Below are 27,120 nucleotides of genomic sequence, written 5' to 3' on the forward strand. Positions count from 1 at the left end.
GTGGGATGCAAACCAGGCCCGATGCCCCATGCCTGTAATCCCAGCACTTTGGGAGGCTGACAGCAAATGTGTTGTACAAAGCGGTGATTCACATCCTGGGCAGGACAGTGCAGTACGGTATGCAATTTCACCATGCAACTCAAAACAGCAGATAATTTAAAGCTTAGGATTTATTTCTGGAATTTTCCATTTAATATTTTCAGATTTAATATTTTCAGTTACCACAGGTAACTGAAGCCATGGAGAGTGAAACCATGGATGGGAGGAACTACTGTAATTTAAATTCTTTTTTTTTTTTTGAGACGGAGTTTTGCTCTTGTTACCCAGGCTGGAGTAAAATGGCGCAATCTTGGCTCACTGCAACCTCCGCCTCCTGGGTTCAGGCAGTTCTCCTGCCTCAGCCTCCTGAGTAGCTGGGATTACAGGCACATGCCACCAGGCCTAGCTAGTTTTTTTGTATTTTTAGTAGAGATGGGATTTCACCAAGTTGATAGGATAGTCTCAATTTCTTGACCTCATGATCCACCCACCTCCCTCCCAAAGTGCTGGGATTACAGGTGTGAGCCACCGCACCCGGCCCTTGTAATTTAAATTCTAATAATTGCTTTGAAGAAAATGTAGAATGTGGTGATTAAAAAGTAACAGAGAGGCTGGGCGTGGTGGCTCACACCTGTAATCCCAGCACTTTTGTGAGGCTGAGGTGGACAGATCACCTGAGGTCAGTAGTTTGAGACCAGCCTGGCCAACATGGTGAAACTCCGTCTTTACTAAAAATACAAAAAATTAGCTGGGTATCCTGGTGCAAGCCTGTAATCCCAGCTACTTGGGAGCCCGAGGCAGGAGAATCGCTTGAACCTGGGAGGCGGAGGTTGCAGTGAGCCAAGACTGCACCATTGCACTCCAGCCTGGGCAACAGGAGTGAAACTCCATCTCAAGAAAAAGAAAAAAAAAGTAACAGAGAAATTATAGGTGGGTAGTGCATCTAGAAAGGACAAACAGGGAAGGCATTCTGATCAGGTGACATTGAAGTCAACGCCTTTAGGGTGAGGAATCAGCAACAAGATTGGTATGTTTTAAAAAAACAAGTTCAGGATTACCAAAACAAAGTGGAGGGAAGAGCCACAGATGGGATTTGAGAGGTGGGTATAGCTAAATGGTGACAGACTTAGGGAACACAGAAGAGTTTGGGTTTTAAGTTTAGTGGGAGCCACTGGCCCTCCCATGCCTGGGACACTCTTTCCTTAAGTCTGTGCATGATTCACTGCTATCTTCATTGAGCTCTCTGCTCTGGTGCCACTTGCTGACCACTCTTTCCAGATTATTGTCCCTCCCCACCACTGTCCTCATTTTCTACCTCTCACTTGCTTTATTTTTCCTTTTTTTCCTTTTTTTTGGAGATGGAGTTTCACTCTTGTCACCCAGGTTGGAGTACAATGGTATGATTTTGGCTCACTGCAACCCCTGCCTCCCAGGTTCAAGCCATTCTTCTGCCTCAGCCTCCCAAGTAGCTGGGATTACAAGTGCCCACCACCATGCCCAGCTAATTTTTGTATTTTTAGGAGAGATGGGGTTTCATCATGTTGGCCAGGCTGGTCTTGAACTCCTGACCTTGGGTGATCCACCCACTTCAGCCTCCCAAAGTGCTGGGATTACAGGTGTGAGCCACTGTGCCCAGCTATTTAGCTATTTTTCTCTTCCTTCTCTTCTTCTTTCTTCCTTCTTTCTTCTTCCTCTTCCTCTTCTTCCTCTTTCTCTTCTCTTCCTCCTCCTCTTCCTCTTTTTTCTCTTCTTTCTCTTCCTCTTCCTCTTCTGCTGCTGCTGCTGCTTCTGCTTCTGCTGTTTACTCTGCTTCTTTCTTTTTCTTCCTTCCTTCTGTCCTTCCATCCTTCCTTTGTCTCTCTCTTGCCCAGGCTGGAGTGCAGTGGCATGATCTTGGCTCACTGCAGCCTCCACTTCCTGGGTTCAAGTGATTCTCCTGCCTCAGCCTCCCAAGTAGCTGGAATTACAGGTGTGGGTCACCACGCCCAGCCAATTTTTGTATTTTTAGTAGAAATGGGGTTTCATCATGTTGTCCAGGCTGGTCTCGAACTCCTGACCTCATGTGATCCACACACTCCAAAGTGCTGGGATTACAGACGTGAGCCACCACGATGACCTGTTTTTCTTAATGGTAGCTGTTATTCCCAACGTGTGTGTGTGTGTGTGTGTGTGTGTGTGTGTTTAAGGATCCGATATACACATTACTAGTTTTGAGAGGAAAGGGGTGTTACTTGTTCAATTCTGTATTAGGCCTTTTTCACACTGCTGATAAAGACATACCTGAAACTGGTAAGAAAAACTGGTTTCATGGACTCACAGTTCCACGAAGCTAGGGAGGCCTCCCAATCGTGGCAGAAATCAAGGAGGAGCAAGTCATGTCTTATGTGGATGGCAGCAGGCAAAAAAAGAGCTTCTACTGGGAAACTCCCCCTTACAAAACCATCAGATCTCATGAGACTTATTTACTATCATGAGAACAGCACGGGAAAGACCTGCTGCCCCCATGATTCAATTACCTCCTACAGGTTGCTCCCAGAACATGTGGGAATTCAAGATGAGATTTGGATGGAAACACAGCCAAACCCTATCAAATACTGTGTCCTCTTTCTACTACAGTGCTTGGTACATAGTTGGCACTTGATGAGTATTGTTTGAATGAATTATTGGATGCTTTTAAGCAGGGATGAACATAACTCAAATTACATTTATAAAAGATTTTGCCTGTCAGGTGGAGAAGAACTGTGTAGATGAGTGAGAGAGGAAGTTAGGAGTACTCTAATGAAAGAAAATGAGGCCAGGCACAGTAGTTCACCCCTGTAATGCCAGCACTTTGGGAGGCTGAGGGGGGCAGATCAGCTGAGGTTGGGAGTTCGAGGAGACCAGCCTTACCAACATGGAGCAACCCTGTCTCTACTAAAAATACAAAATTAGCTGGGTGTGGTGGCACATGCCTGTAATCCTAGCTACTTGGGAGGCTGAGGCAGGAGAATGTCTTGAACCCAGGAGGCGGAGGTTGCAGTGAGCCAAGACTGTACCATTGCACTCCAGCCTGGGCAACAAGAGCAAAACTCTGTCTAAAAAGAAAAAAAATAGTGGCTGGGACCATGATGATGGTGGAGGAGAAAAGTAGAGAGAGGTCAGACGGTATATTTTGAAGGTAGAAACATCAAGACTTACTGATGGATTTGATATGGGTGGCATGGGAATAAAGAATAATCAAGGATGACTCTCAGCTGGGTGTGGTGGCGCACACCTGTAATCCCAGCTACTCAGGACGCTGATGCAGGAGTATTGCCTGAGCCCAAGAGTTCAAGACTAGCTTGGGCAACATAGCAAGACCCCATAGTAAGGGAGGGTAGGGAGGATGACTCTCAGAGTTGTTTGAGCCGGCTTTGTGACATCTGAGTGGAAATGCTAAGTACACAGCTGTAAGTTTTTACCATAAGGAAAAGGGCTGGCCTAGAATAAGAGTTGGGGAGTTATCAGCCTACAGGTGGCATTTAAAGCCGGTAGACTAGACAAGGGTCAGCTACAGTAAGCAGAGGATATCCAAAGATCTAAGACTGATTCCTCAAAAACTTTAGCATTTCAGTTTAATTTAGAGGTTTATACATGGAGCAAAGAGGAGAGTCAGGTTTATATAAGAGGTTACATAGACCAGTCCTCTCTTTTTAGAGATAAATGGAAACCCAGCATTGTTAAATAACTTGTCCAAGGTCATATAACCTAATTTTGTCCCCCAACCCTAGTGTACCTTTTTTTGTAACTATAAAAATGATTTTGTTGCATGCATACAGTATACCATGTTCTATGCTTTAAGTACTTCAAGAACATTATTCCCTTTAATATAAAGGTAATTACATTTATTTTAGGATAGGATGGAAAAGAACTTGGGCTCCAGAGTCAGACTACCTGGTTTCAGTTTCATTTCGGCCATTGACTAGCTGTGTGACCTTGGGCAAATTACTTAGCTGGTCTAAATCTCAGTTTCCTAATCTCTAAATTGGGTTGTTTCAAGGGGCCCCTTGCAATTCCATGTGAACTTTAGGATCTGCCTTTTCATTTCTTAAACAAAGGCTGTTGGGATTTTGTTAGGGATTGCATTCAGTATGTTGATCACTTTGGGTAATGTTGTTGTCCTACCATATTGTCTTCCAATGTGTGAATACGAGAGGTCTTTCTGTTTATTTAGGGCTTCTTTAATTTCTTTTAAAGTATTTTGTACTCTTTAGTGTATAAGTCTTGTAACTCCTTGGTTAAATTTATCTCTTAGCATTTTTGATGCAATTGTAATTATTTTCTTGACCTCATTTTCCATTTGTTCTTTGGCCATGTATAGAAATAGAAAAGATTTTGTTAATTATGTATTCCACAACTGCTGAAATAGCTTATTAACTCTAGTAGTATTACTTATAGATTTTCTGTGTGTAAGATTGTCATATGCATTTTAAAAAACATTTTTTAGGCCTAGTTATTACCTTTACACCAATGTTTTTAAAGTTGCAGTTTACAACCAGTGATTGGGTTGTCAAATCGATTGAATGTGCAAGTTTTGTTTTGTGAAGCTTTTGTATGTATAACATGTCCATATGCATGTGTTAGTGTGTAATATATATAAATATATATAAATTTATTTCTTACTGTGAATAGCAGTTGAAAACTTTGAAACCCATTGCTTTATGCGATTTTATTATATAACTGGAATATAAGATTTGGGTAAATTACATAAGGTAAAGACTTAGTAGTTGTCTTTCATTACCTTGAATGACAATTCTGTATTGCAAGATGATTTCTAAATACAAAAATAATTGAGCAAAAAATATACTCTCTGTTTAGTGGTGGCTCTGTGAGTAATAAACTTGTGAGATTTCTGCTTTTAATGCTTCTGGATACATCAGTTTTTAGGTTTTTTTTTTTTTTTTTTTTGGTACTGTGAAGGTTTCCTGTTTACCCTTGAGATATTTTCTTAAGAACGTATTTTATAAAAGATAGTGATCTAACTATTAGATTGTATAAGATGCTTACTATACATGAAAACAAAAAGCTACATTATTAAGGATATTACAGACTACAAATGTCATTTATTATTTAATTGATATAAATTATTAAAATATAATAAGATATATTTTTAGTTATTAATGAGTGTCAAGTTTACTGACTACAGTAAGAAATTAAGAGAACTTACAGCTTGTTAGTGCAAATGAAGTACTTTAAAACTTAATGATTGGAGAGATCTAAGATGGCTGATTACTAGCAGCTCAGGATTGTAGCTCCCAGTGAAAGCACAGAGAACGAGAGGACACCACACTTTCAGACGATTTTTGTTGCTCATGAACCAGGAGATTCCCAGCAGAGGAGCCCCACGGGTCACCAGCGTGACTCTTGTGGCCAGCACCACGGTTTTGCTGGCGCCCCAGCACAGCGGTTGTAAATGGTGCAGCCGTAAATGGGACTGGATCCCTTTCTGGTCGATGTTTGGAGCTCCGGGAAGGTAGAGTCACCCATTCAGCTGATTGAAAAAGGGACTCAAAAGGGAAGCCAGACCAGAGATTCCCAGGCAGAAAAGCACCATGAATCTTAACCACTGTTTTAGCCAGCACAGTGGGTTGCTCAGATTCCGGCCCTGGGAATCAACAAGTTTGACGTCCACTCAGAGACCTAATTTGAAAGTCAGTAATTACAAAGACTACAGGTGGATAAATTTACAATGATGGGAAGAAACCAGCCTAAAAAGGATGAGAATACCCAAAATCAGAATGCCGCTCCCTCTACAGGGGATCACAGTTCCTCATCAACAGGGGAGTAAGGCCTGATGGAGAACAAGTGCATTCCATTAACAGAATTAGGCTTCAGAAGATATATAATAAGAAACATCTGTGAGTTAAAAGAACATGTTCTAGCCCAATGTAGAGAAACTAAGAACCTTGAAAAAAGGTTTGATGAAATCCTAATGAGAATAGACAATTTAGAGAGGAATATAAGTGAATTAATGGAACTGAAGAATACAATAAGAGAACTCCACAAAGTATGCACAGGTTTTAACAGTTGAATTGATCAAGCAGAAGAAAGGATATCAGAGGTCGAAGACCAACTTAATGAAATGAAATGAGAAGACAAAATTAGAGAAGAAAAAGTAAAAAAGAATGAGCAAAGTCTCCAAGACATATGGGACTATGTGAAAAGACCTAATTTATGTTTGATAGGTGTACCTGAATGTCATGAAGAGAATGAATCCAAGCTGGAAAATATTCTTCAGGATATTATTCAGGAAAACTTTTCTAACCTAGTAAGGCAGGACAATACTCAACTCTAGGTAATACAGAGAACACCACAAAGATATTCCTCAAGTAGAGCAACCCCAAGACACATAATCGTTAGATTCACCAGGGTAGAAATGAAGGAGAAAATTCTAAGGGCAGCTAGAGAGAAAGGTCAGGTTACCCATAAAGGGAAACCCGTCAGACTCACAGCAGATCTCTCAGTAGAAACCCTACAAGCTAGAAGAGAGTGGGGGTCAATATTCAATATCCTCAAAGAAAAGAATTTTCAACCCAGAATCTCATATCCAGCCAAACTAAGCTTCATAAATGAAGGAAAAATAAAATTTTTTTGCGAACACGCAAGCACTCAGAGATTTCATCACCACCAGGCCTGCTTTACAAGAGCTTCTGAAAGAAGCATTACACACAGAAAGGAACAACCAGTCATGCCAAAAACTTACCAAAAGGTAAAGAGTATCTCCACAATGAAGAATCTATATCAACTTATGGGCAAAATAGCCAGATAGCATTAAATGACAATATTAAACTCACAAATATCAATATTAATCCTAAATTTAAATGGATTAAATGCCCCAGTCAAAGACACAGACAGGCAAATTGAATAAAAAGTCAAAACCTGTGGGTACGCTGTATCCAGATCCCTCTTATAAGCAAGGACACACAAAGACTCAAAATAAAGGATTGGAGGAAGACTCACCAATCAAATGGAGAACAACAACAAAAAAAAGGTAGTTGTAACTTTAGTCTCTGACAAAACAGACTTTACTAGTAACAAAGACTAAAAGAAACAAAGAAGGACATTACATAATGGTAAAAGGATCAATGCAACAACAGGAGTCAATGATCATAAATATATATGCACCCGATATAGGAGCACCCAGATACATAAGACAAGTTCTTAATGACTTACAAAGAGACTTGGACTCCCGCACAATAATAGCGGGAGACTTTGATACCACATTGTTAATATTTGACAGATCAACGAGATAGAAAATTAACAGGGACATCTATGATTAGAACTCAGACTTGGAACAAGTAAACTCAGTGAATATTTATAGAATTATTCACGCCAGGTCCACAGAACATACATTTTTCTCAGTATCACATTACACTTATTTTGAAAGTGACCACATAATTGGAAATAAATCACTCTTCAGCATTGGCATAGTATTTCACAGACTTAAATGAAATATTGGTTGACCGTTTGTTCTTTTCTTCCCTTATTCCTTCCTGTCTCTGCTGTTAAGCACAATTAAGAGGTTTTTAATACCTATTTTTAGATTGCATTCCAGCCTGGGCAATAGAGCAAGACTCCTGTTCTCTCTCCCCCTTTTTCTTTCTCTTTCTTTCCTTCTTTCAAAAAAAAAAAAAACAAAACACAAAACTTAATGATTGTACATGGATGCAAATTATTTTATAGAAAGATAAAATTATTCCTGTGTTTGGAATTCTTAATAGGATGTCTTTCCGATCTGATAAATTAAAGGTCGAATTGATCAAGCAGAAGAAAGGCGTTTGATTTTTCTAAATTGCTTTCATGATGTTAAGTTGCAAGCTTTACCCACAAGTAGTCATTTGGGGATTATGGACCATGTATGGTAAAAGACATTAGGGCTGTGGGCAGCACCCATGGCCTTACGTTGCCCTCTGCCCTCTTTCCTCCATTCCCCATCTACTGATGAGGCTGCTTCCCTGAGGTCCACATGTTTTCCTGATATTCTTTTTTTTTTTTCTACTACGTTACAAAATTCAACATGTATTGGAATGAGCTTGGGCTTCAGAACATAGTAGGATTGTGTTTGATTTCTCCTTCTCCCTCATGGTAACCATGTGACTGTGGACAGACAAGTCACTTGACTCCTCTTAGCCTCAGTTTCTTTTGCCATAAAATGAAGACATTTCAGCATTACATTGAAGAGTAAATGGTATTATGTTGTATATATGACATGTCAAATATTATAGCTGGTATGATAATTGCTTAATAAGTGGTAGCTGTTAAAATACTGGAGCCATCATCAGTACACAGTAAATGGTGGTTCCTTTTCTGGTCCCAACCAAAATTTTTACATATGTTCTATCTTTTTCAAATAGAAGCTGATTCTAGTAAGCTCATCTGTGCTGTTGGGTGTCTGTTACTTAGTGGACCACTTTTCCCATATAATCGTGTGGACCTTACTGTTGGTCTTATGGTACATTAAGCCTTGGATGATGGGGATTGTCTGACTGTCTGATATGAAAATACAGATATGGGGGTGTATCTGTTTTTAAGTACAAAAAACCCTAAATAGTAACCAAGCACCGCTATTTTATTTTCTCCTTCTATAGTTGTGTGCTGCTCATCTCCCTACTGAATCAGACGCACCAAATCATTATCAGGCGGTATGCCGTGCCCTGTTTGCAGAAACGATGGAGCTCCATACATTTTTGACCAAAATTAAGAGTGCAAAGGAGGTAAGTACTACTGCTTTGATATTTATTGGCATAGTTTGATAGGCGTGTATTTGATATTTATTGGAAGATAAGCCTAAATTTTTGACATTGTCCACTCTATTGTTTTAAAAGATTTATTACCATCCTTTGGATGAGTGCTGAAAGTCATTCAGGAAAGAAGCAACTTAGCTAAAATTAAATCTACTCTATTAAAATATCAACAGTGTGAACCCTTTAAAAAACAGATTTTCATACAGATTCCTTGCAAATGGAAATAAATACTACTGAACTGGTTCAGTCCATTCCCATGTGACTTGCTTTCCACCCGCTTTCTGCCGTTCTTCGCTTCTGTTCATTCTGAAACATATTAGGACCTCTTCCGTGAGGGATAAGGACTCAGAAAAGAGGTGACACTTACATCTGATCATTTAACTATTTTACTTATTATTTATTTAAAAGGTGAGTCACCGTGTGTTAAGTAGATGGTTGTGAAAATTCAGTGAGATCTTTTTTTTTTTGTTTTTTTTTTAGATGGAGTTTCGCTCGTTACCCAGGCTAGAGTGCAATGGCGCGATCTTGGCTTACTGCAACCTATACCTCCTGGGTTCATGCAATTCTCCTGCCTCAGCCTCCCGAGTAGCTGGGACTACAGGTGCATGCCACCATGCCCAGCAATTTTTTTTTTTTTTTAGTGGAGATGGGGTTTCACCATGTTGACTCAGTGAGATCTTATATAAAATAACATAGCATCTAGCAGAAAATGAGAGGTCAGTACGTGATAGGTAATGGATATCTATATTAGTCAGGTAGTTCAGAGAGACAGAGCCAATGGGCTTTATAGATATGCAGGTATATGAAAAGGGGCAGGTGCAGGCTTATGCCTGTAATCCCAGCTACTTGGGAGGCTCAGATAGGAGGATCACTTGAGGCCAGGAGTTCAAGATACATGAGAAGGGATTTATTAGGGGAATTGGCTTGTGTGATTATGGAGGCTAAGAAGTCCCATGATGGGTTGTCTGCAAGCTGGACACCCTGATATTCCATCAGCACAGCTCAGTCCAAGTCCAGAGACCAAGGATAGGAGAAGAAAAGTATATCCCAGTACCAGGAGAGAGAGAGGGGCCAATTTTCTTTCCTCTGTTTTTATTCTACACAGGGCCCCAGCCAAATGGATGGTGCCTACTCAAACTGAGGGCACTACTTAGTCCACTCAGACTCACACACCAGTATCCTCTGGAAACACACTCACCTAAATCCATACCTAAAATAAAAATCTCGGTATTCTTTTATTCAGTCAAGTCGACACCTAAAATTGACTATCACAGTATCATTTCTTTTATAACTAACATATAGGGTTTATCAGAAACACTAAGCTAAAACTTATCGTGACCCACAGTTTGGGGAAAACACGTGGTGGATATATAAGCAAAAAAGGAAAAACTAAACTATTTTCCCATTAAGATGTACTTAGCCCTGGTAGTAAGTAGATGATGGGTGTCTCAGGCAGATCACCCTTAATAAATCACCCTTAAATAGATTTATTGTATATATATATATATATATGCATAAGAGCTCTAAGCAGCCTTCCTCTGCCCTAGCCAGGGTACTGCTTTTTATGGATCTGTCTTTTTATGATAGGGCAATGAAAAGCTTTGCCTTTTTTTTTTAATTTTACAAAATTGGATCAAGGAGGAAAGTTATCAACAGTGGAGAAAGGTAAATTCTATGTTATTTGAAGAATAAATACGAGTGAGAGAGAGAGAGAGAGTGTGTGTGTGTGTGTGTGTGTACTAGCTATTTTCTTTGAACAGAGAACCTGAGGAAGTGAGATCTGATTAAAAGCTTCAAAGTGAACATCCAAAGGCACGTCCTCATCCTCAACTAAGTTTTCTCAGATAGTAGAAAAGATTACTTTTTAAGGCTGTCATTACCTTTCCCAGCTTGTTAAGATGGATTGTCTTCCCCAGAGCATTATTTTTATGGTGTACATGTACAGTGTTGGGTTAATTAAATGAGCTCTTAAAGTCCTTCTAATACTGGCATTCTTAGAAACTATTTGTGAGCTTAAATAGAGCAATATTCATATTTTTACTACCCTACCCTGCAATGAGCATTTTTAAAATGTTTGCTCTTGATCCTTTCACAGTTCCTAAGCACGATGATTGGATATTCATACTTGTGTATGAAATGTCCCTTTTTCTAAACCTCATGTCAGCACGTTACTCATCTGATGTAAAAAAAAAAAAATTATTTTTGCTCTTGATTAAAATTTTGCTTTGCCAGATATGCAAACACACTTTCAAAAAGAGATTCAAACATAATTAAATTTTATCTAAATAAAAAGCTGACAGACAGGTGGAGTAAAACTGCTGTGTCACAGTACCTACAGAAACTGGGCAGGTTGACCAAGGTTGGGCCCTCACAACTGTTCGTAGGTCCAGCCACATCTCTCACCCTCAGACCCCAAGGCTAGGTCTTCATAGGCATTAGTTCCATCCTGTTTTCACATCTCCCTCTACTCTGTTGATCTTCATCTCAACCATTCCCAGTCTTCTCTGGAAACTACAATCCAGTTTGAAAAGAGTTCCCTCAGGCTCTTCTCACAATACTTGTGCCCCTAAGGGTAGTGCTTTCTCTTGCTTCCCTCCTGTGGGAAGCTGGTCTCTCCTCTACATCTCCATGTCTGGATTGGGTTTGCTAATATTCTGTCTCTCCTCTGCTGCCTGCCAGTAATCAACTTTCATCCTTGTTGAAACACTCTTCTTCCTTTGATGCTCCTGTCATCACTTCTGTCATCTTGAGTGATTTCCTAGATGAAGAAAGCACATAAATTGCCTATCCAATATCAAGATTTTAGGAATGAAGTCTTACACAGTCCAAATAAGTTTCTTTTTCCTCTGCAGTGTATAAGGCTTTCTTTATGTATGTATGTTAGTGATCTTTTTTTTTTTTTTTTTTTTTTTGAGACAGTTTCGCTCTTGTTACCCAGGCTGGAGTGCAATGGCACGATCTCAGCTGACCGCAACCTCTGCCTCCTGGGTTCAGGCAATTCTCCTGCCTCAGCCTCCTGAGTAGCTGGGATTACAGGCACACACCACCATGCCCAGCTAATTTTTTGTATTTTTATTAGACGTGGGGTTTCACCATGTTGACCAGGATGGTCTTGATCTGTTGACCTCGTGATCCACCCGCCTCGGCCTCCCAAAGTGCTGGGATTACAGGCTTGAGCCACTGTGCCCGGCCTGTTAGTGCTCTTAACCTTTTCTCAAAAATACTTTTTTCACACTAATACTATTTGTTAATTTGATTTTTTTCTGAAGTCAAAATACTTAATATATTTTAAGAATCACACTTTACACCTATGAGTTAGTGTGTACTAAGAGGAATTTTTGAAATTATACTCTCTGATTCAACAAAGTTAAAAATTGGGTTATCAACAATTTTTCAAACTACCTCATATCTGTGTCTGTGTGTGTATGCATGAATGCATATAAATTGGTGTGGAATCGTAGTGTCAGAACATTTGAGCTCAGTTGCTGATAATGTGTCTGATTTGATATTCCAAAAGTACTTTAATTATATTAAATTTCTTACATGCCAAATAGGCAATTTATTAAAATACAAAATCTATCATCTGTTTTCCAGTGTTATACTTGTTCTGTAAAGTGTTAAATGCATTTACTGAACTTAGCTACTTTATAAAGCACAGTGCCTGGTTCATCATCTATTTATTTAGAAACCAAATTTGTTTACAATCTGATCTCTTTCGTGGTGTGATGATTTTCTTCTTAAACTAAGGTTATTCTTTGAATGATAAAGATTTGGGTAGACCTGCTGTTACTTTGTCTCTTAAGCAATGTGATATCCTTGAAAGTAAATACACATTTCTGTGTCTCCTAAGCAATTTGATATCCTTCTAAGTTAAGTATAGCTGGAGGGACTGTCTAAGCAATCCATTGAGTGCATCAGGTTGTATGAAAGAAGATCCACCCTGCCCTGCTCCCGGTGACACTACCATATTCCAGAGCTGTACTGCAGGGGTAGCTGGTGAGCCTGTGCTATGCAGCGGGGGCAGTTTCAAAGGTAAAATTTTTTATTAGAGAAAATGAAATTATGTTAATGGTAACATCCTTTAATCTATTGTGGTTCAGGTAATTTTTTTATCATTAGTCTCCAGTTTTGTTATTGTTAAATAAAATTTTTTATCATTACCTAAAACTTTAACCCCTGCTACTTTCCTATGTTTATTCATACAGCTACTTTATAAAATGTTTTCTCTCCCTTACTCCATTTAATCTTACAGAGTCCTGTGACTCTTTCAAATTAGTAAACTGAGGCAGTTCTCAGTGCTGCTGATAACAGCGTTTCCATCCTTATCATACCCTTCAGTCCAGCAAAGGTGTTGCACTACATAGAAGTTATTGCTGTTTTCCTCTAAGAGTGTCACATGAAATGTACTGTTAGATGAAAGTAAAGAGAGTTCTGAAGAAAATGGAAGTCGATACTTTGGTATAGGTTTCTGAACAGTCTTGGAGAGAATATGTGAGTCAGTGAGACTAATATTTGGCTTTGGGGAGAAGAGGGTTCATGAAAGAATGTGTGGGCATGCATGTGTTGGTGTTAGGGGATGATGGTCCTGCATATGCACACAGATGGGATTGGGGGGGTACCATGTTAAGTTCAGGTGTAAAATAAGAGTGAGGCCAGGCACGGTGGCTCATGTGCCACCACACCGGCTAATTACAGCACTCTGAGAGCCCAAGGCAGGAGGATTGCTTGAAGCCAGGAGTTTAGTACTAGCCTGGCCAACAAGGCAAGACCCCCTGTATAAAAAAAATAATAAGAGGGAAATGTGAAGTGGGAAAAGATAGAGGATCATAGATGTGTGAAAGACTGAGATAAAATAGTTTTAAGACTGGAAAGTCAGTTGATTTTTCTCTGATACATTCCTAGCATGCTCTAACCATCATTGCCTCCATGGTGAAAGTGTGCAGTATGCTTGTCAAATTCTCCAGTAATACATTGTTTCATAGTAGTGGCATAATGATATTATAGTAGAAGAAACTTGATGTATCATAGAAGTACACTAGTTTAAAATAATTTTTGGAAAGCTTTCTTTAGAGCAAATAACTCATTTTTTTATTTATTTCATAATTTGAAATATTTATATTAACACTCATGTTCTGTAAAAGCCCTTTTATTGGTGAATCATACCATTCATTATTCATGTAACTTCTTAAAATCAAATAGCATTTGCAAGACTTCTGTTTACTCATCTTTAAAAATGGGAGGAAGGCCTGAACTCAGTGGCTTACTTCTGTAATCACAGCACTTTGAGAGGCCGAGGCCAGGAGTTTACCAGACTGAGCAGCATAGCAAGATCCTAAAATCCTGGAATCCTTGCTGCTTGGGAGGCAGAGACAAGAAGATCTTGTGAGCCCAGGAGTTTAAGGCTACAGTGAGCTATGATTCTCGCCACTGTGCTCTAGCCTTGGCAATAGAGTGAGACCCTGTCTCTAAAAACATAAAAATGGGGAAGGGGCAATTAGACATGTTAAGCTTCCTTCTAGTCCTAAAATTTTATGCAGAAAATACAATTTGTGTGACGAACTCTTTTGTTCTATTTATTCAACAAGCTCTCCCTCATTTTTGTTGTTAGTCTTACTGCACATGCAAAGTGTATACAGATAAATAAGTGCATGACCATTAAAATTTGCTATGAAATTATTGTATACTATTTTATGTCTTAAATTTGATAGGGATTTTACAGGAAATCAGTTCAGTGTTGTAGATAAATTGATCAAAATAGAGGATGCTCTAGGCCTTTTAAAAACACAGATTTAACTTTTTTAAATTGGTAAGCTAGTTATAACAGTCAATATTGATTCAGCATAGGCTAAAAATAAAATTATTTTCACAGTCTACTGACAGAAAATCCCTGTACAGAATAAATTCCTAATACAGTAACATTAGTTATCAATGAATGAACAGTGAAAATAATTGTGCATTTATAGCATGTGTTCATGATATTGCACCAAGAACTTTATAAGGCATGTAAAATAGATTTTTAATGTCCTAATTTCTGTTTTCTAGATTATGCACTTGAAGTGATGAAAATTTTCTCTTCTCTTGCATTTTCTTGTATTTCATACACATAAACATCACCCAAACGAAGGCAGAATTTTTCAAACATTTTGATCTTTGACGGAGAAGATGTCTAATATAGTTAAGCCATCTTGGATTTCTTCAACAGTAGGCTCTACAGGTGTGGGTTGTCATTTCTGATTATCTGACTATAATGATCTTGGGACTCTTCTCAAGTGTGACTGTATCTGCGGTGCTTAGTTTCTTGACATCTTAAACGCCTCTTAAAAATTTTGTCTTCATTGACCCTTTCAAGTACGATTTTTCACTCACATCCTTCATATGTCAGCTGAAATGAAAGGACATCTCCTCAGGCCATGCAGACACCTTTATATATTTAGCACAGACTGCCTTTTTTGTTTTAATCGTAGGTCCCCTATTATCTCCTTTTTAGCTGCCATCACAGTCTGTAGTTGTTTTGTTAGTCCCTTATTCATTGATGTCTGCCACTAGAATATAATCTCATTGAGGGCAGAGACCTTTTCTCTCTAATTCACTGTTATATCTCAGTATAATGGGGACTTCATAGATATTTGTTCACTGTTAAATGAATTAAAGAATCTGTAGTTCAGCTATTGTAGGTCTGGTTTCTTACCATCTGTTTTGCATCTTGATCCCCTGATGCTCTTCCATGATCTCCAGAATACAGAGACTCCTTCGTGTTCTCACTGTGTCTACCTTACCTTGCCTCACACAGTGGTTTGACATCTCTTGCCTGGGGCCATGACAAACCCTCTAATGTTATTTCCCTTTTTATGACTCCTTGATACTTGTTGGTGGAAAGTTTAAACCTTTTAAACTACAGTATGACATGGGCAGCTGTTCACAATCTGGCCCAGTTCTGACCTCTCCAGGCTCATCGTTCACCATCCACCCCCACCCCATGTGTGCTGGTTCTGCCTACACTTGCTTGATTCCTGAGTGTCCAGGGCCTCTGCGCCTACCTGAAATGTCCCTTTCCCCTCTTCGCTACTTAGAAAATGCCTATTTCTCCTAACTCAGATGTCTACTATTCTGAAACACTTTCTCTGATCGAAGTCATTCTTTTTTCTCTATGTTCATTCAATGAGCACTCCACTCTGGAGTCTTTCTGTCACTTACAGCAGTGACACTTGTTGTAATTACTGTTTGTTTATGTCTCCCACTAGACTGTGAACCTCTTAAGAGCATGGACCATGTTTATATACTGTTAGTCCTGTCATAGATTTAGGAACATAAGACAGTACCTTGTAGGCTTTTTAGGTATGTTTCCTTTGCTACTCCTAGGGTAACACTAGGGCCTCTATCAGTGAGATTAAGGGTTTTCTTTGTTTGTTCTGATAGAGTTTTGCGTTTGTTGCCCAGGCTGGAGTGCAAAAGCGCAGTTGCAACTCACTGCAAACTCTGCCTCTCGAGTTTAAGGGATTCTCTCCTGCCTCAGCCTCCTCAGTGCCTGGGATACAGGCATGTGCCACCATGCCCCACTAATTGTGTACTTTTAATAGAGACACAGTTTCTCCATGTTGGTCAGGCTGGTCTCAAACTCCCGAGCTGAGGTGATCTGCCCGCCTCGGCCTCCCAAAGTGCTGGGATTACAGGTGTGAGCCATCACACCCGGCCAAGATTAAGTTTTTTTAATCCTAATAAATATTACAGTTGGAGTCTCCTAAGCCCTTAACATATTTTTATTCAAGAAGAAATAGAGGAGAATAGAATCAGCCTTCAGATGCTGATTATGGAGTTATCAGGAGCCAGGATAGGCACAGAAATGGTGCATAGCTGATGCACACCTGGGCCTCCTGGACACACAGCTGTCTTTTCATATTCATCCTGCTCTCCAAAATGGGAACCTGAGGGCTGGGAGTGGAAATTGAATACTGCTCTATTTTCATTAACTTTTAAAAGATTTCTACTCTAAGATAATTTATATACTTGGGAGAAGAAAGATCCAAAGCCTTCTGCAGAAGGACCAGGGGAGAGGTGGCTAAGCCGAGGCAACCTACATTGTGTTTGCTGAAAGGCCTATCTTTAGAACCCCTACATATCTCATCCTTTGCATATGTTAGGACTTTAATCCTTGCGATGTTCTTGTGAATTTGGTAGTATTATCCTTCACTTCCCGACTTACAGTGTAGGTAGAAAAACTGAAGCACTGTTCAACAAACCTTAATAAAGTTGCTGCCATGATGATTGAAGGACTTAAAATTAGACTAGTTTTTAACTTTGTACAAATAATAGACAATAAAAGTTGATCTTCAGATAGGAGGTCAGGATATTAAGGAGGTGTCTATAAATGTTAATGTAGGAGAAACAGTGGAGGAACTTGGGATTTTGATGAAGACTTGACAGAACATAATAACCATATGGAGACATCACAAAGCCTAGTGAATGGAGAGATGCTGGCTGTCAGAGGAACTAGGATCAGTGGGCAGAATCATTTTATTCATGCAATAAGTATTTAAAATGTCTTCCATATGATGGGTGCTACCATGATTAATACTGCTAACATTTATTCCATACTTATTCTGTGCTAAATGCTGCTTTAAGAATTTATGTGCATTAATATTCATTGAGTCCTCACAGAAGCCATGTGTTAAGTGCTACTCTTACTGCTTTCTTACGGTCGGTAAGATGGTGAATGAGATGAACATGATTTTCTGCCTTCACAGGACTCAAGAATAGGGAGGATAGTTTAGAAGCAGGTCATCCAGCACCTGCTGGATGGAAGGGCTGTGGCCAGGGGGTGCAGGGTGCTGTGGAAGCAACCAAGGGGACCATGTACAGCTTCCCAAAAGTAAATTCAAAGCTGAGACCCAAATGCTAAGGCAAAATGGTGGATGAAATATGTGTTCCAGGCATAGTAAACAGCACACATGAAGGCCAGGAGACAAGAGCAAGCAACGTAGAAGGGCTGGGGGAGAGGTGGCTTTTCAAACACTGGGACCATTGCCTCACAAGGTACTATGCAGGGATACTGTACAAGGATCTGATGGGAAGCTGCACCAGAAGAAGCTATAGTTTTGTGACTACCCATGCTCTGAATGGCTTTCTGCAGGCATCAGATACATCTGCATGTGTGTGTGTATATCTTCAGTATTCTGACCCTAGACTGCTATAATGCTTTCATCCCTTGTTTAGGGTGTGTGTGTGTGTAATTTTTTTTTAGTATATATATTCTCTTGCACTTTAGGTTCTGGGCTACATGTGAAGAACATGCAGGATGGTTACATAGGTACATACATAGCAATGTGGTTTGCTGCCTCCATCTCCATCACCTATATATGGCATTTCTCCCCATGTTATCCCTCCCTAACTTCCTACCCCCCACTGTCCCTCCCCTAGATCCCCCCAATAGACCTCAGTGTGTGATGCTCCCCTCCTTGTGTCCATGTGTTCTTACTGTTCAACACCTGATTATAAGTGAGAGCATGTGGTGTTTGATTTTCTGTTCTTGTGTCAGTTTGCTGAGAATGATGGTTTCCAAGTTCATCCATGTCCCTACAAAGGACACGAACTAATCACTTTTTATGGCTGCATAATATTCCATGGTGTATATGCGCCACATTTTCCCTGTCCAGTCTATTATCAATGGGCATTTAGGTTGGTTCAAAGTCTTTGCTATTGTAAACAGTGCTATAGTGGATGTACATGTGTATGTGTCTTTATAACAACGATTTATAATCCTATAGATATATATCCAGTAATGGGATTGCTGGGTCAAATGGAATTTCTATGAGGAATCACCACACTATCTTCTACTATGGCTGAACTAATTTACACTCCCACCAACACTGTAAAAGTGTTCCTGTTTCTCCACATCCTCTCCAGCATTTGTTGTCTCCAGCTTTTTTAAAGATCGCCATTCTAACTGGCGTGAGATGGTATCTCAATGTGGGTTTGGTTTGCATTTCTCTAATGACCAGTGATGATGAGCATTTTTTCATATGTTTGTTGGCCTCATAAATGTCTTCTTTTGAAAAGTATCTGTTCATATCCTTCGCCCACTTTCGAATGGGTTTGTTTTTTTCTTATAAATCTGCTTTAGTTCTTTGTAGATTCTGTATATAAATCCTTTGTCAGATGGGTAGATGGCAAAAAATTTTTTTATTCTGTTGGTTGCCGGTTCATTCTAATGATTGTTTCTTTTGCTGTGCAGAAGCTCTGGACTTTAATTAGATCTCATTTGTCTATTTTGGCTTTTGTTGCCAATGCTTTTGGTATTTCGGTCATGAAGTTCTTGCCTATACCTATGTCCTGAATGGTTTTGCCTAGTAGGTTTTTCTTCTAGGGTTTTTATGGTGTTAGGTCTTGTTTAAGTCTTTAATCCCTCAGGAGTTAATTTTAGTGTAAAATGTCAGGAAGGGGTCCAGTTTCTGCTTTCTGCACATGGCTAGCCAGTTTTCCCAACACCATTTATTAAACAGGGAATCCTTTCCCCATTGCTTTTTTTTGTCAGGTTTGTCAAAAATCAGATGGTTGTAGATGTGTGGCGTTGCCTCCGACGCCTTTGTTCTGTTCCATTGGTCTATATCTCTGTTTTGGTACCAGTACCATGCTGTTTTGATTACTGTAGCCCTGTAGTATAGTTTGAAGTCAGGTAGTGTGATGCCTCCAGCTTTGTTCTTTTTGCTTAGAATTGACGTGGCTATGTGGATTCTCTGTTGGTTCCATATGAACTTTAAGGTGTTTTTTCCCATTTCTGTGAAAACGGTCATAGGTAGCTTGATGCGGATAGCATTGAATCAGTCTGTACTTGGGGCAGTATGGCCATTTTCACAATATTGATTCTTCCTAATTATGAGCATGGAATGTTTTTCCATCTGTTTGTATTCTCTCTTATTTCCTTGAGCAGTGGTTTATAGTTCTCTTTGAAGAGGTCCTTTACATTCCTTGTTAGTTGTATTCCTAGATATTTTATTCTCTTTGTAGCAATTGTGAATGGCAGTTCGTTCTTGATGTGGCTCTCTTTAAGTCTGTTATTGCTGTATAGGAATGCATGTGTTTTTTTTCACATTGATTTTGTATTCTGAGACTTTGCTGAAGTTGCTTATCAGTTTCAGGAGATTTTGGGCTAAGATGATGGGGTCTTCTAAATATACAATCATGTTGTCTGCAAATAGAGATAATTTGACTTCCTCCTTTCCTAATTGAATATCCTTTATTCTTTCTTTTTCTTGCCTGATTGCTCTGGCTAGAACTTCCAATACTATATTGAATAGGAGTGGTGAGAGAGGGCATCCTTGTCTAGTGCCAGATTTCAAAGGGAATGCTTCCAGTTTTTGCCCATTCAGTATGATATTGGCTGTGGGTTTTTTGTAAATAGCTTTCATTATTTTGAGATACATTCTGTCGATACCTAGTTTATTGGGAGTTTTTAACATAAAGGGCTGTTGAATTTTGTCAAAGGCCTTCTCTGCATCAATTGAGATAATCATGTGGTTTTTGTCTTTGGTTCTGTTTATGTGGTGAATTACGTTTATAGACTTGCGTATGTTGAACCAGCCTTGCATCTCCGGGATGAAGTCTACTTGATTTTGATGGATAAGCTTTGTCATGTGCTGTTGCAATCGGTTTGCCAGTATCTTATTGAAGATTTTTGCATCTATGTTGATCATGGATATTGGCCTGAAGTTTTCTTTTTTTGTTGAGTCTCTGCTGGGTTTTGGTATCAGGATGATGTTGGTCTCATAAAATGATTTGGGAAGGATTACCTCTTTTTGGATTGTTTGTAATAGTTTCAGAAGGAGTACTACCAGCTCCTCTTTGTATGTCTGGTAGAATCAGGCTGTGAACCCATCTGGACCTGGGCTTTTTTTTGGTTGGTAAGCTATTAATTGCTGCTTCAACTCAGCCCTTGTTATTGGTCTATTCAGGGTTTTGACTTCATCCTGGTTTAGGCTTGGGAGGATGCAAGTGTCCAGGAATTTTTCCATTTCTTCTAGGTTTACTGGTTTATGTGCATAGAGTTGTTTGTACTAATCTCTGATGGTGGTTTGTATTTCTGTGGAATCTGTGGTGATATCCCCTTTATTGCTTTTTATTGCATCTATTTGATTCTTCTCTCTTTTCTTTTTTATTAATCTGGCTAGCAGTCTGCCTGTTTTGTTAATCTTTCCATGAAACCAGCTCCTGGATTTGTTGATTTTTTTTTTGAAGGGTTTTTTTTGTCTCTGTCTCCTTCAGTTCTGCTCTGATCTTAGTTATTTCTTGTCTTCTGCTAGCTTTTGAGTGTTTTCAATCTTGTTCCTCAAGCTCTTTCAATTTTGATGATAGGGTGTTGATTTTAGATCTTTCCTTGCTTCTCATGTGGGCATTTATTGATGTAAATTTTCCTCTAGACGCTGCTTTAAATGTGTCCCAGAGATTCTGGTACTTTGAGTCTTTGTTCTCATTGGTTTTGAAGAACATTTTTATTTCTGCCTTCATTTCATTGTTTATCCAGTCAAGATTCAAGAGCCAGTTGTTCAGTTTCCATGAAGTTGTGTGGTTCTGAGTTAATTTCTTAATCCTGAGTTCTAACTTGATTGCACTGTGGTCTGAAAGACTGTTTGTTATGATTTCTGTTCTTCTGCATTTGCTGAGGAGTGATTTACTTACAATTATGTGGTCAGTTTTAGAGTAGATGTGATGTGGTGTTGAGAAGAATGTATATTCTGTGGATTTGGGATGGAGAGTTCTGTAAATGTCTATTAGGTTTGCTTGGTCCAGATCTGAGTTCAAGTCTGGGTGTCCTTGTTAATTTTCTGTCCCATTGATCTGTCTAATATTGACAGTGGAGTGTTAAAGTCTCACACTATTATTGTGTGGGAGTCTAAGTCTCTTTGTAGGTCATTAAGACCTTGTTTTATGTATATGGGTGCTCCTGTATTGAGTGCGTATATATTTAGGATGGTTATGTCTTCTTGTTGCATTGATCATTTTACTATTATGTAATGCCCCTCTTCGTCTCTTTTGATCTTTGTTTGTTTAAAGTCTATTTTATCAGAGACTAGGATTGCAACTTCTGCTTTTTTTGCTCTCCGTTTGCTTGGTAAATCTTCCTCTATCCCTTTATTTTGAGCCTATGTGTGTCCTTGCAGGTGAGATGGGTTTCCTGGATACAGCACACCAAGGGATTTTGACTTTTCATCCAATTTGCCAGTCTGTATGTTTTGATTGGGGCATTTAGCCCATTTACATTTAGGGTTAATATTGTTATGTGTGAATTTGTTCCTGCCATTTTGATGCTAGCTGGTTGTTTTGCCCATTAGTTGATGCAGTTTCTTCACTGTGTCGATGCTCTTTACCATTTGGTATGTTTTTGGAGTGGCTGGTACTGGTCGTTCCTTTCTGTGTTTAGTGCTTCTTTGAGGGGCTCTTGTAAGGCGGGCCTGGTGGTGACAAAATCTCTCAGCAATTGCTTGTCCGTAAAGAATTTTATTTCTCCTTCGCTTATGAAGCTTAGTTTGGCTGGATATGAAATTCTGGGTTTGAAAGTTCTTTTCTTTAAGGGTGTTGAATATTGGCCCCTACTCTCTTCTGGCTTGTAGGGTTTCTGCTGAGAGATCAGTCATGAGTCTGATGGACTTCCCTTTTTGGGTAACCCGACCTTTCTCTCTGGCTGCCCTTACAATTTTTTCTTTCATTTCAATCCTGGTGAATCTGACGATTATGTGCCTTGGGGTTGCTCTTCTTGAGGAATATCTTTGTGGTGTTCTCTGTATTTCCTGTACTTGAATATTGGCCTGCCTTCCTAGGTTGGGGAAGTTCTCCTGGATAATATCCCGAAGAGTATTTTCCAGCTTGGATTCATTTTCTCTGTCACATTCAGGTACACCTATCGAACATAGATTAGGTCTTTTCACATAATGCCATATTTCTTGGAGGCTTCGTTCATTTCTTTTCACTCTTCTTTCTCTAATCTTGCCTTCTCATTTTATTTTGTTGAGTTGATCTTCAATCACTGATAACTTTTTTTCTGCTTGGTCGATTTGGCTATTGAAACTTGTATATGCTTTGTGAAGTTCTTGTGTTTTTCAGCTCCATCAGGTCATTTATATTCCTCCTTAAGCTGTTTATTCTTGTTTGCATTTTGTCAAACCTTTTTTCAAGGTTCTTAGTTTCTTTGCATTGAGTTAGAACATGTTCTTTTAGCTCAGAGAAGTTTGTTATTACCCACCTTCTGAAGCCTGTTTCTGTCAATTCATTAGACTCATTCTCGATCCAGCTTTGTTCCCTTGCTGGTGAGGAGTTGTGATCCCTTGGAGGAGGAGAGGCATTCTGGCTTTTGCTGTTTTCATCCGTTTTGTGCTGGTTTCTTCGCATCTTTGTGGATTTATCTACCTGTGTTCTTTGAGGTTGGTGACTTTCAGATGGGGTCTCTTAGTGGACATCCTTTTTGTTGATGATGACGTTATTTCTTTCTGTTTCTTAGTTTTCCTTCTGTCAGGCCCCTCTGCTGTAGGCCTGCTAGGTCCACTCCAGACCCAGCTTGCATGGGGATCACCTGCAGTGACTACAGAACAGTAAGGGTTTCTGCCAGTTTCTTCTGGCAAAAGGATACCCGCCAGTCATCCTGAGCTCTCATTTATGAGGTGTCTCTGGATATACGGGAGTCAGGGATCTGCTTGAGGGGACAGTCTGACCCTTATAGAGGAGCTCAAGTGCTGAACTGTGAGCTCCATTGTTTCATTCAGAGCTTCTGGGCAGGTACATTTAAGTCTGCTGCAGCATAATTCATAACTGCCTTTTTTCCCAGGTGCTGTGTCCTGGGAAGGTGGTGCTTTATTTATAAGTTTCTGATGTGATGCTGCCTTTTTTAGGTGCCCTGCCCAGCTAGGGGGTAGCCTAGTCACAGTCTGCCAGCAGAGGCATTGCTGAACTGCCGTGGGCTCTGCCTGGCTGCTGTGTGAACTTCCTTGCGGTTTTGTTTATAGAGGTATAGTTAGAACTGCCTTGGTAATGGCGGACTGCCTCAGTAGTGGTGGACTGCCTCCATAGTGGTGGACTGCCTTGGTAATGTCAGATGCTCTTTCCCACACAGAGCTGGACCGTCTCAGGTCGAGCTGCACTTGCTGTGAAACTCTCAATCCAGAGAGTTTCTGATTGCTGGTCTTTGTCAGGGTGGGACCCGCTGAGCCAGATCACCTGGCTCCCTGTTTCGGCCCCCTTTTTTCAGTTGAATGGGCGGCTCTGTCTACCAGGCGTTCCAGGCGCCAGTTGAAACAGCACCCAGATTTGTGTGAGTTTTTGTGCTGACACCTGCTGCGCGGGCTGAAACAACCATGCTGGAAACTGGTGGTGCTTTTCAGCCCGGGAATCTTCTGGTCTGTGGACAGTAATAACTCATTTGGAAATGCAGTGATCTCTCCTCTCTGCGTTGTTCTCCCTGGGAACTGCACTTGAGAGCTATTCCTATTCGGCCATCTTTCATCCATTTCCCAGGATATTTCTAATGTTTTCCTAGAGAGAAGAAAACATTTTTCCCTCTATTAATATAAATAACTATGCTGTTTAAAAGTAGCATTTTGCCAGTGTTGTGATTTTCTAAATGTTTAAATGGTTCTCACTTACTTGGAATTCTTTTTTTTTTTTTCTTGAGGCGTAGTCTTGCTCTGTAGCCCAGGCTGGGGTGCAGTGATGTGATCTTGGCTCCCTGCAACCTCCGTCTTTTGGGTCTCCATTCAAGCGATTCTCCTGCCTCAGCCTCCTGAGTAGCTAGTATTACAGGCATGTGCCACCATGCCCAACTAATTTTTGTATTTTTAGTAGAGACAGAGTTTCACCATGTTGGCCAGGCTGGTCTTGAACTCCTGTCTTCATGATCTGCCTGCCTCAGCCTCCCAAAGTGCTGGGATCACAGGCATGAGCCACTGCACCTGGCCAGGATTTTGTTTTAAGCCTCATTGGCCAAATTCTTCTGAATGGTTAAATCTTACCCCAAATTTAATGAAATCCTAGGATGGGAGGATGATTTTTGGATGCCCAGATTGGAGCCAGTTTATCTTTTACTGCTAATATTTGACTAGTCATTACAATTATGGGGTAAAACAATGAATTGGAAATAAGCATGGCTTATGAATTTTTCAAAGTATTATATGAGTATATTTTACACTATATAATTCAGTACATAGAGAGAAACTTTGTTAAGTGATTTATAGACATACCTTGGAGATATTGCGGGTTGGGTTCTAGACCACTGCAATAAAACAAATATTGCAATAAAGCAAATCACACAAATGTTTTGGTTTCCCAATGCATTACAAAATTAATTATCTTTACATACATCATAGTCTATTAAGTGTGTGATAGCATTACGTCTAAAAAATACATACTTTAATTTAAAAATACTTTATTCCTAGGAGTTTGAGACTAGAGTGGGCAACATAGTGAGATCCTGTCTCTACAAAAAATATTTTTAAAAAAATATTAACCTGTCATGATGGCTTATGCCCATAGTCCCAGCTACTCAGGAGGCTGAGGTAGCAGGATTGCTTGAGCCTGGGAGGTCAGGGCTGCCATGAGCTGTGATCATGCCACTGCACTCCAGCCTGGGCGACTGAGTGAGACCATGTCTTGGAAGAGAGAGAGAGAGGAGAGAGGAAGGAAGGGAGGGAGGAAGGAAGGGAGAAAGAGAGAGAAAGAAAGAGGGAGGGAGGAAAGGAAGGAAGGAAGGAGGAAATGCTTTATTGCTACAAAATGCTAGCGATTCTCTAAGCCATCAGTGTGTTGTAACCCTTTTTGCTGGTGAAGTGTCTTGACCCAGTGCTGATGGCTACTGACTGATCAAGGTGGTGGCTGCTAAAGGTTAGGGTGGCTTTGGCCCTTTCTGAAGTCAGACGAGGAAGTTTGCACATCACCTGTGTCTTTCACAGAAGATTTCCTTGTAGCATGCAGTGCTGTTTGATAGCACATTACCCACAGTAGAACTTCTTTCAGAATTGGAGTCAATCTTCTCAAACCCTGCTTCTGCTTTATCAACTAGGTTTATATAATTTTTGAAATCTTCTGTTGTCATGTCAACAATGTGCACAGCATTGTCACCAGGAGTCGATTCCATGTTAGTACTTTCCTTGATCATCCATAAGAAATAACTTCTCATTAGGTTAAGTTTTCTCATGAGATTGCAGTAATTCAGGCACATTTTCAGGCTCCGCTTCTAGTTCTAGTTCTCTTGCTGTTTCCATCCCATCAGCAGTTACTTCCTCCACTGAAGTCTTGAGCCCCTCAAAGTCATCCATGAGGGTTGAAATCAGCTTCTTCCAAACTCCTGTTGATGGTGCATTTTGACCTCCTTCCATGAATCACCAGTGTTCTTAATGGCATCTAGAATGGTGAATCCTTTCCAGAAGATTTTTTAATGTGCTTTGCCCAGACCCATCAGAGGAATCACTGTCTATGGCAGCTATAGCCTTACAAAATGTGATTCTTAAATAAGACTTGCAAGTAAAAATTACTCCTTGATCCATGGGCTGTACAACAGATGTTGTATTAGCAGGCATGAAAACAACATTAATCTTGTACATTTCCATCAGAGCTTTTGGGTGACCAAATGCATTGTTAATGAGCAGCAATATTTTGAAAGGAATTTTTTGCTGTAAACAGATGTGTTGTCCTCCAGTCTTTGTTGTTCCCTTTATAAGAACACAGGCAGAGTAAACAATTCTTAAGGGCCCAAAGATTTTCAAAATGGTAAATTAGCATTGACTTCAACTTAAAGTCATCATCTGCATTGGTCCCTAACAAGAGAGTCACCCTGTTCTTTGAAGCCAAACATTGATTTCTCTCTAGCTGTGAAAGTCCTAGATGACATCTTCCAATATTAAACTGTTTCATCTACATTAAAAATATATTGTTTACTGTGGCCACCTTCATCAGTGAGCCATATTTTCTGGATAACTTGCTTGAGCTTCTACATCCAGCACTTGCTGCTTCACCTTGGACTTTTATCAAATGGTGACAGCCTTTTTTCTGAAACCTCATGAACCTATCTCTGCTAGCTTCAAACTTTTCTCCTGCAGCTTCTTCAGTTTCTCAGCCTTCATAGAATTGAAGAGTTTGGGCCCTGCTCAGGATTAGGCTTTGGTTTAAGGGAATGGTATGGCTGATTTGATCTTCTATCCAGACCACTACAACTTTGTATCAGGAATTAAGGCTGTTTTGCCTTCTTATCATTCATGTTCACTGGAGTAGCACTTTTAATTTCCTTTAAGAGCTTTTCCTTTGCATTCACAACTTGGCTGTTTTGTGCAAGGAGCCTAGCTTTCAG

General features: G+C 39.9%; 1 protein-coding gene and 1 non-coding gene across 7 annotated transcripts in view; both read left to right on the forward strand.

The window, feature by feature from the left end:
- The window catches only part of SPIRE1 (spire type actin nucleation factor 1), a 214,844-nt gene that overhangs the window by 107,536 nt on the left and 80,188 nt on the right, over positions 1 to 27,120 (forward strand). For all 6 annotated transcript variants that reach the window (XM_008979444.4, XM_008979446.4, XM_035270512.3 and 3 more), the window contains one exon: positions 8,646 to 8,771. In XM_008979444.4, the coding sequence (XP_008977692.1) occupies positions 8,646 to 8,771 (126 nt within the window). The remainder of the gene's footprint in view (positions 1 to 8,645; positions 8,772 to 27,120) is intronic.
- LOC118147090 (small nucleolar RNA U13) lies at positions 10,885 to 10,983 on the forward strand. The gene has a single exon (XR_004733255.1). It is a non-coding gene; the product is annotated as a small nucleolar RNA U13 (small nucleolar RNA).

Source organism: Callithrix jacchus, chromosome 13, assembly GCF_049354715.1.
Source record: "Callithrix jacchus isolate 240 chromosome 13, calJac240_pri, whole genome shotgun sequence".
Lineage (NCBI taxonomy): Eukaryota > Metazoa > Chordata > Mammalia > Primates > Cebidae > Callithrix > Callithrix jacchus.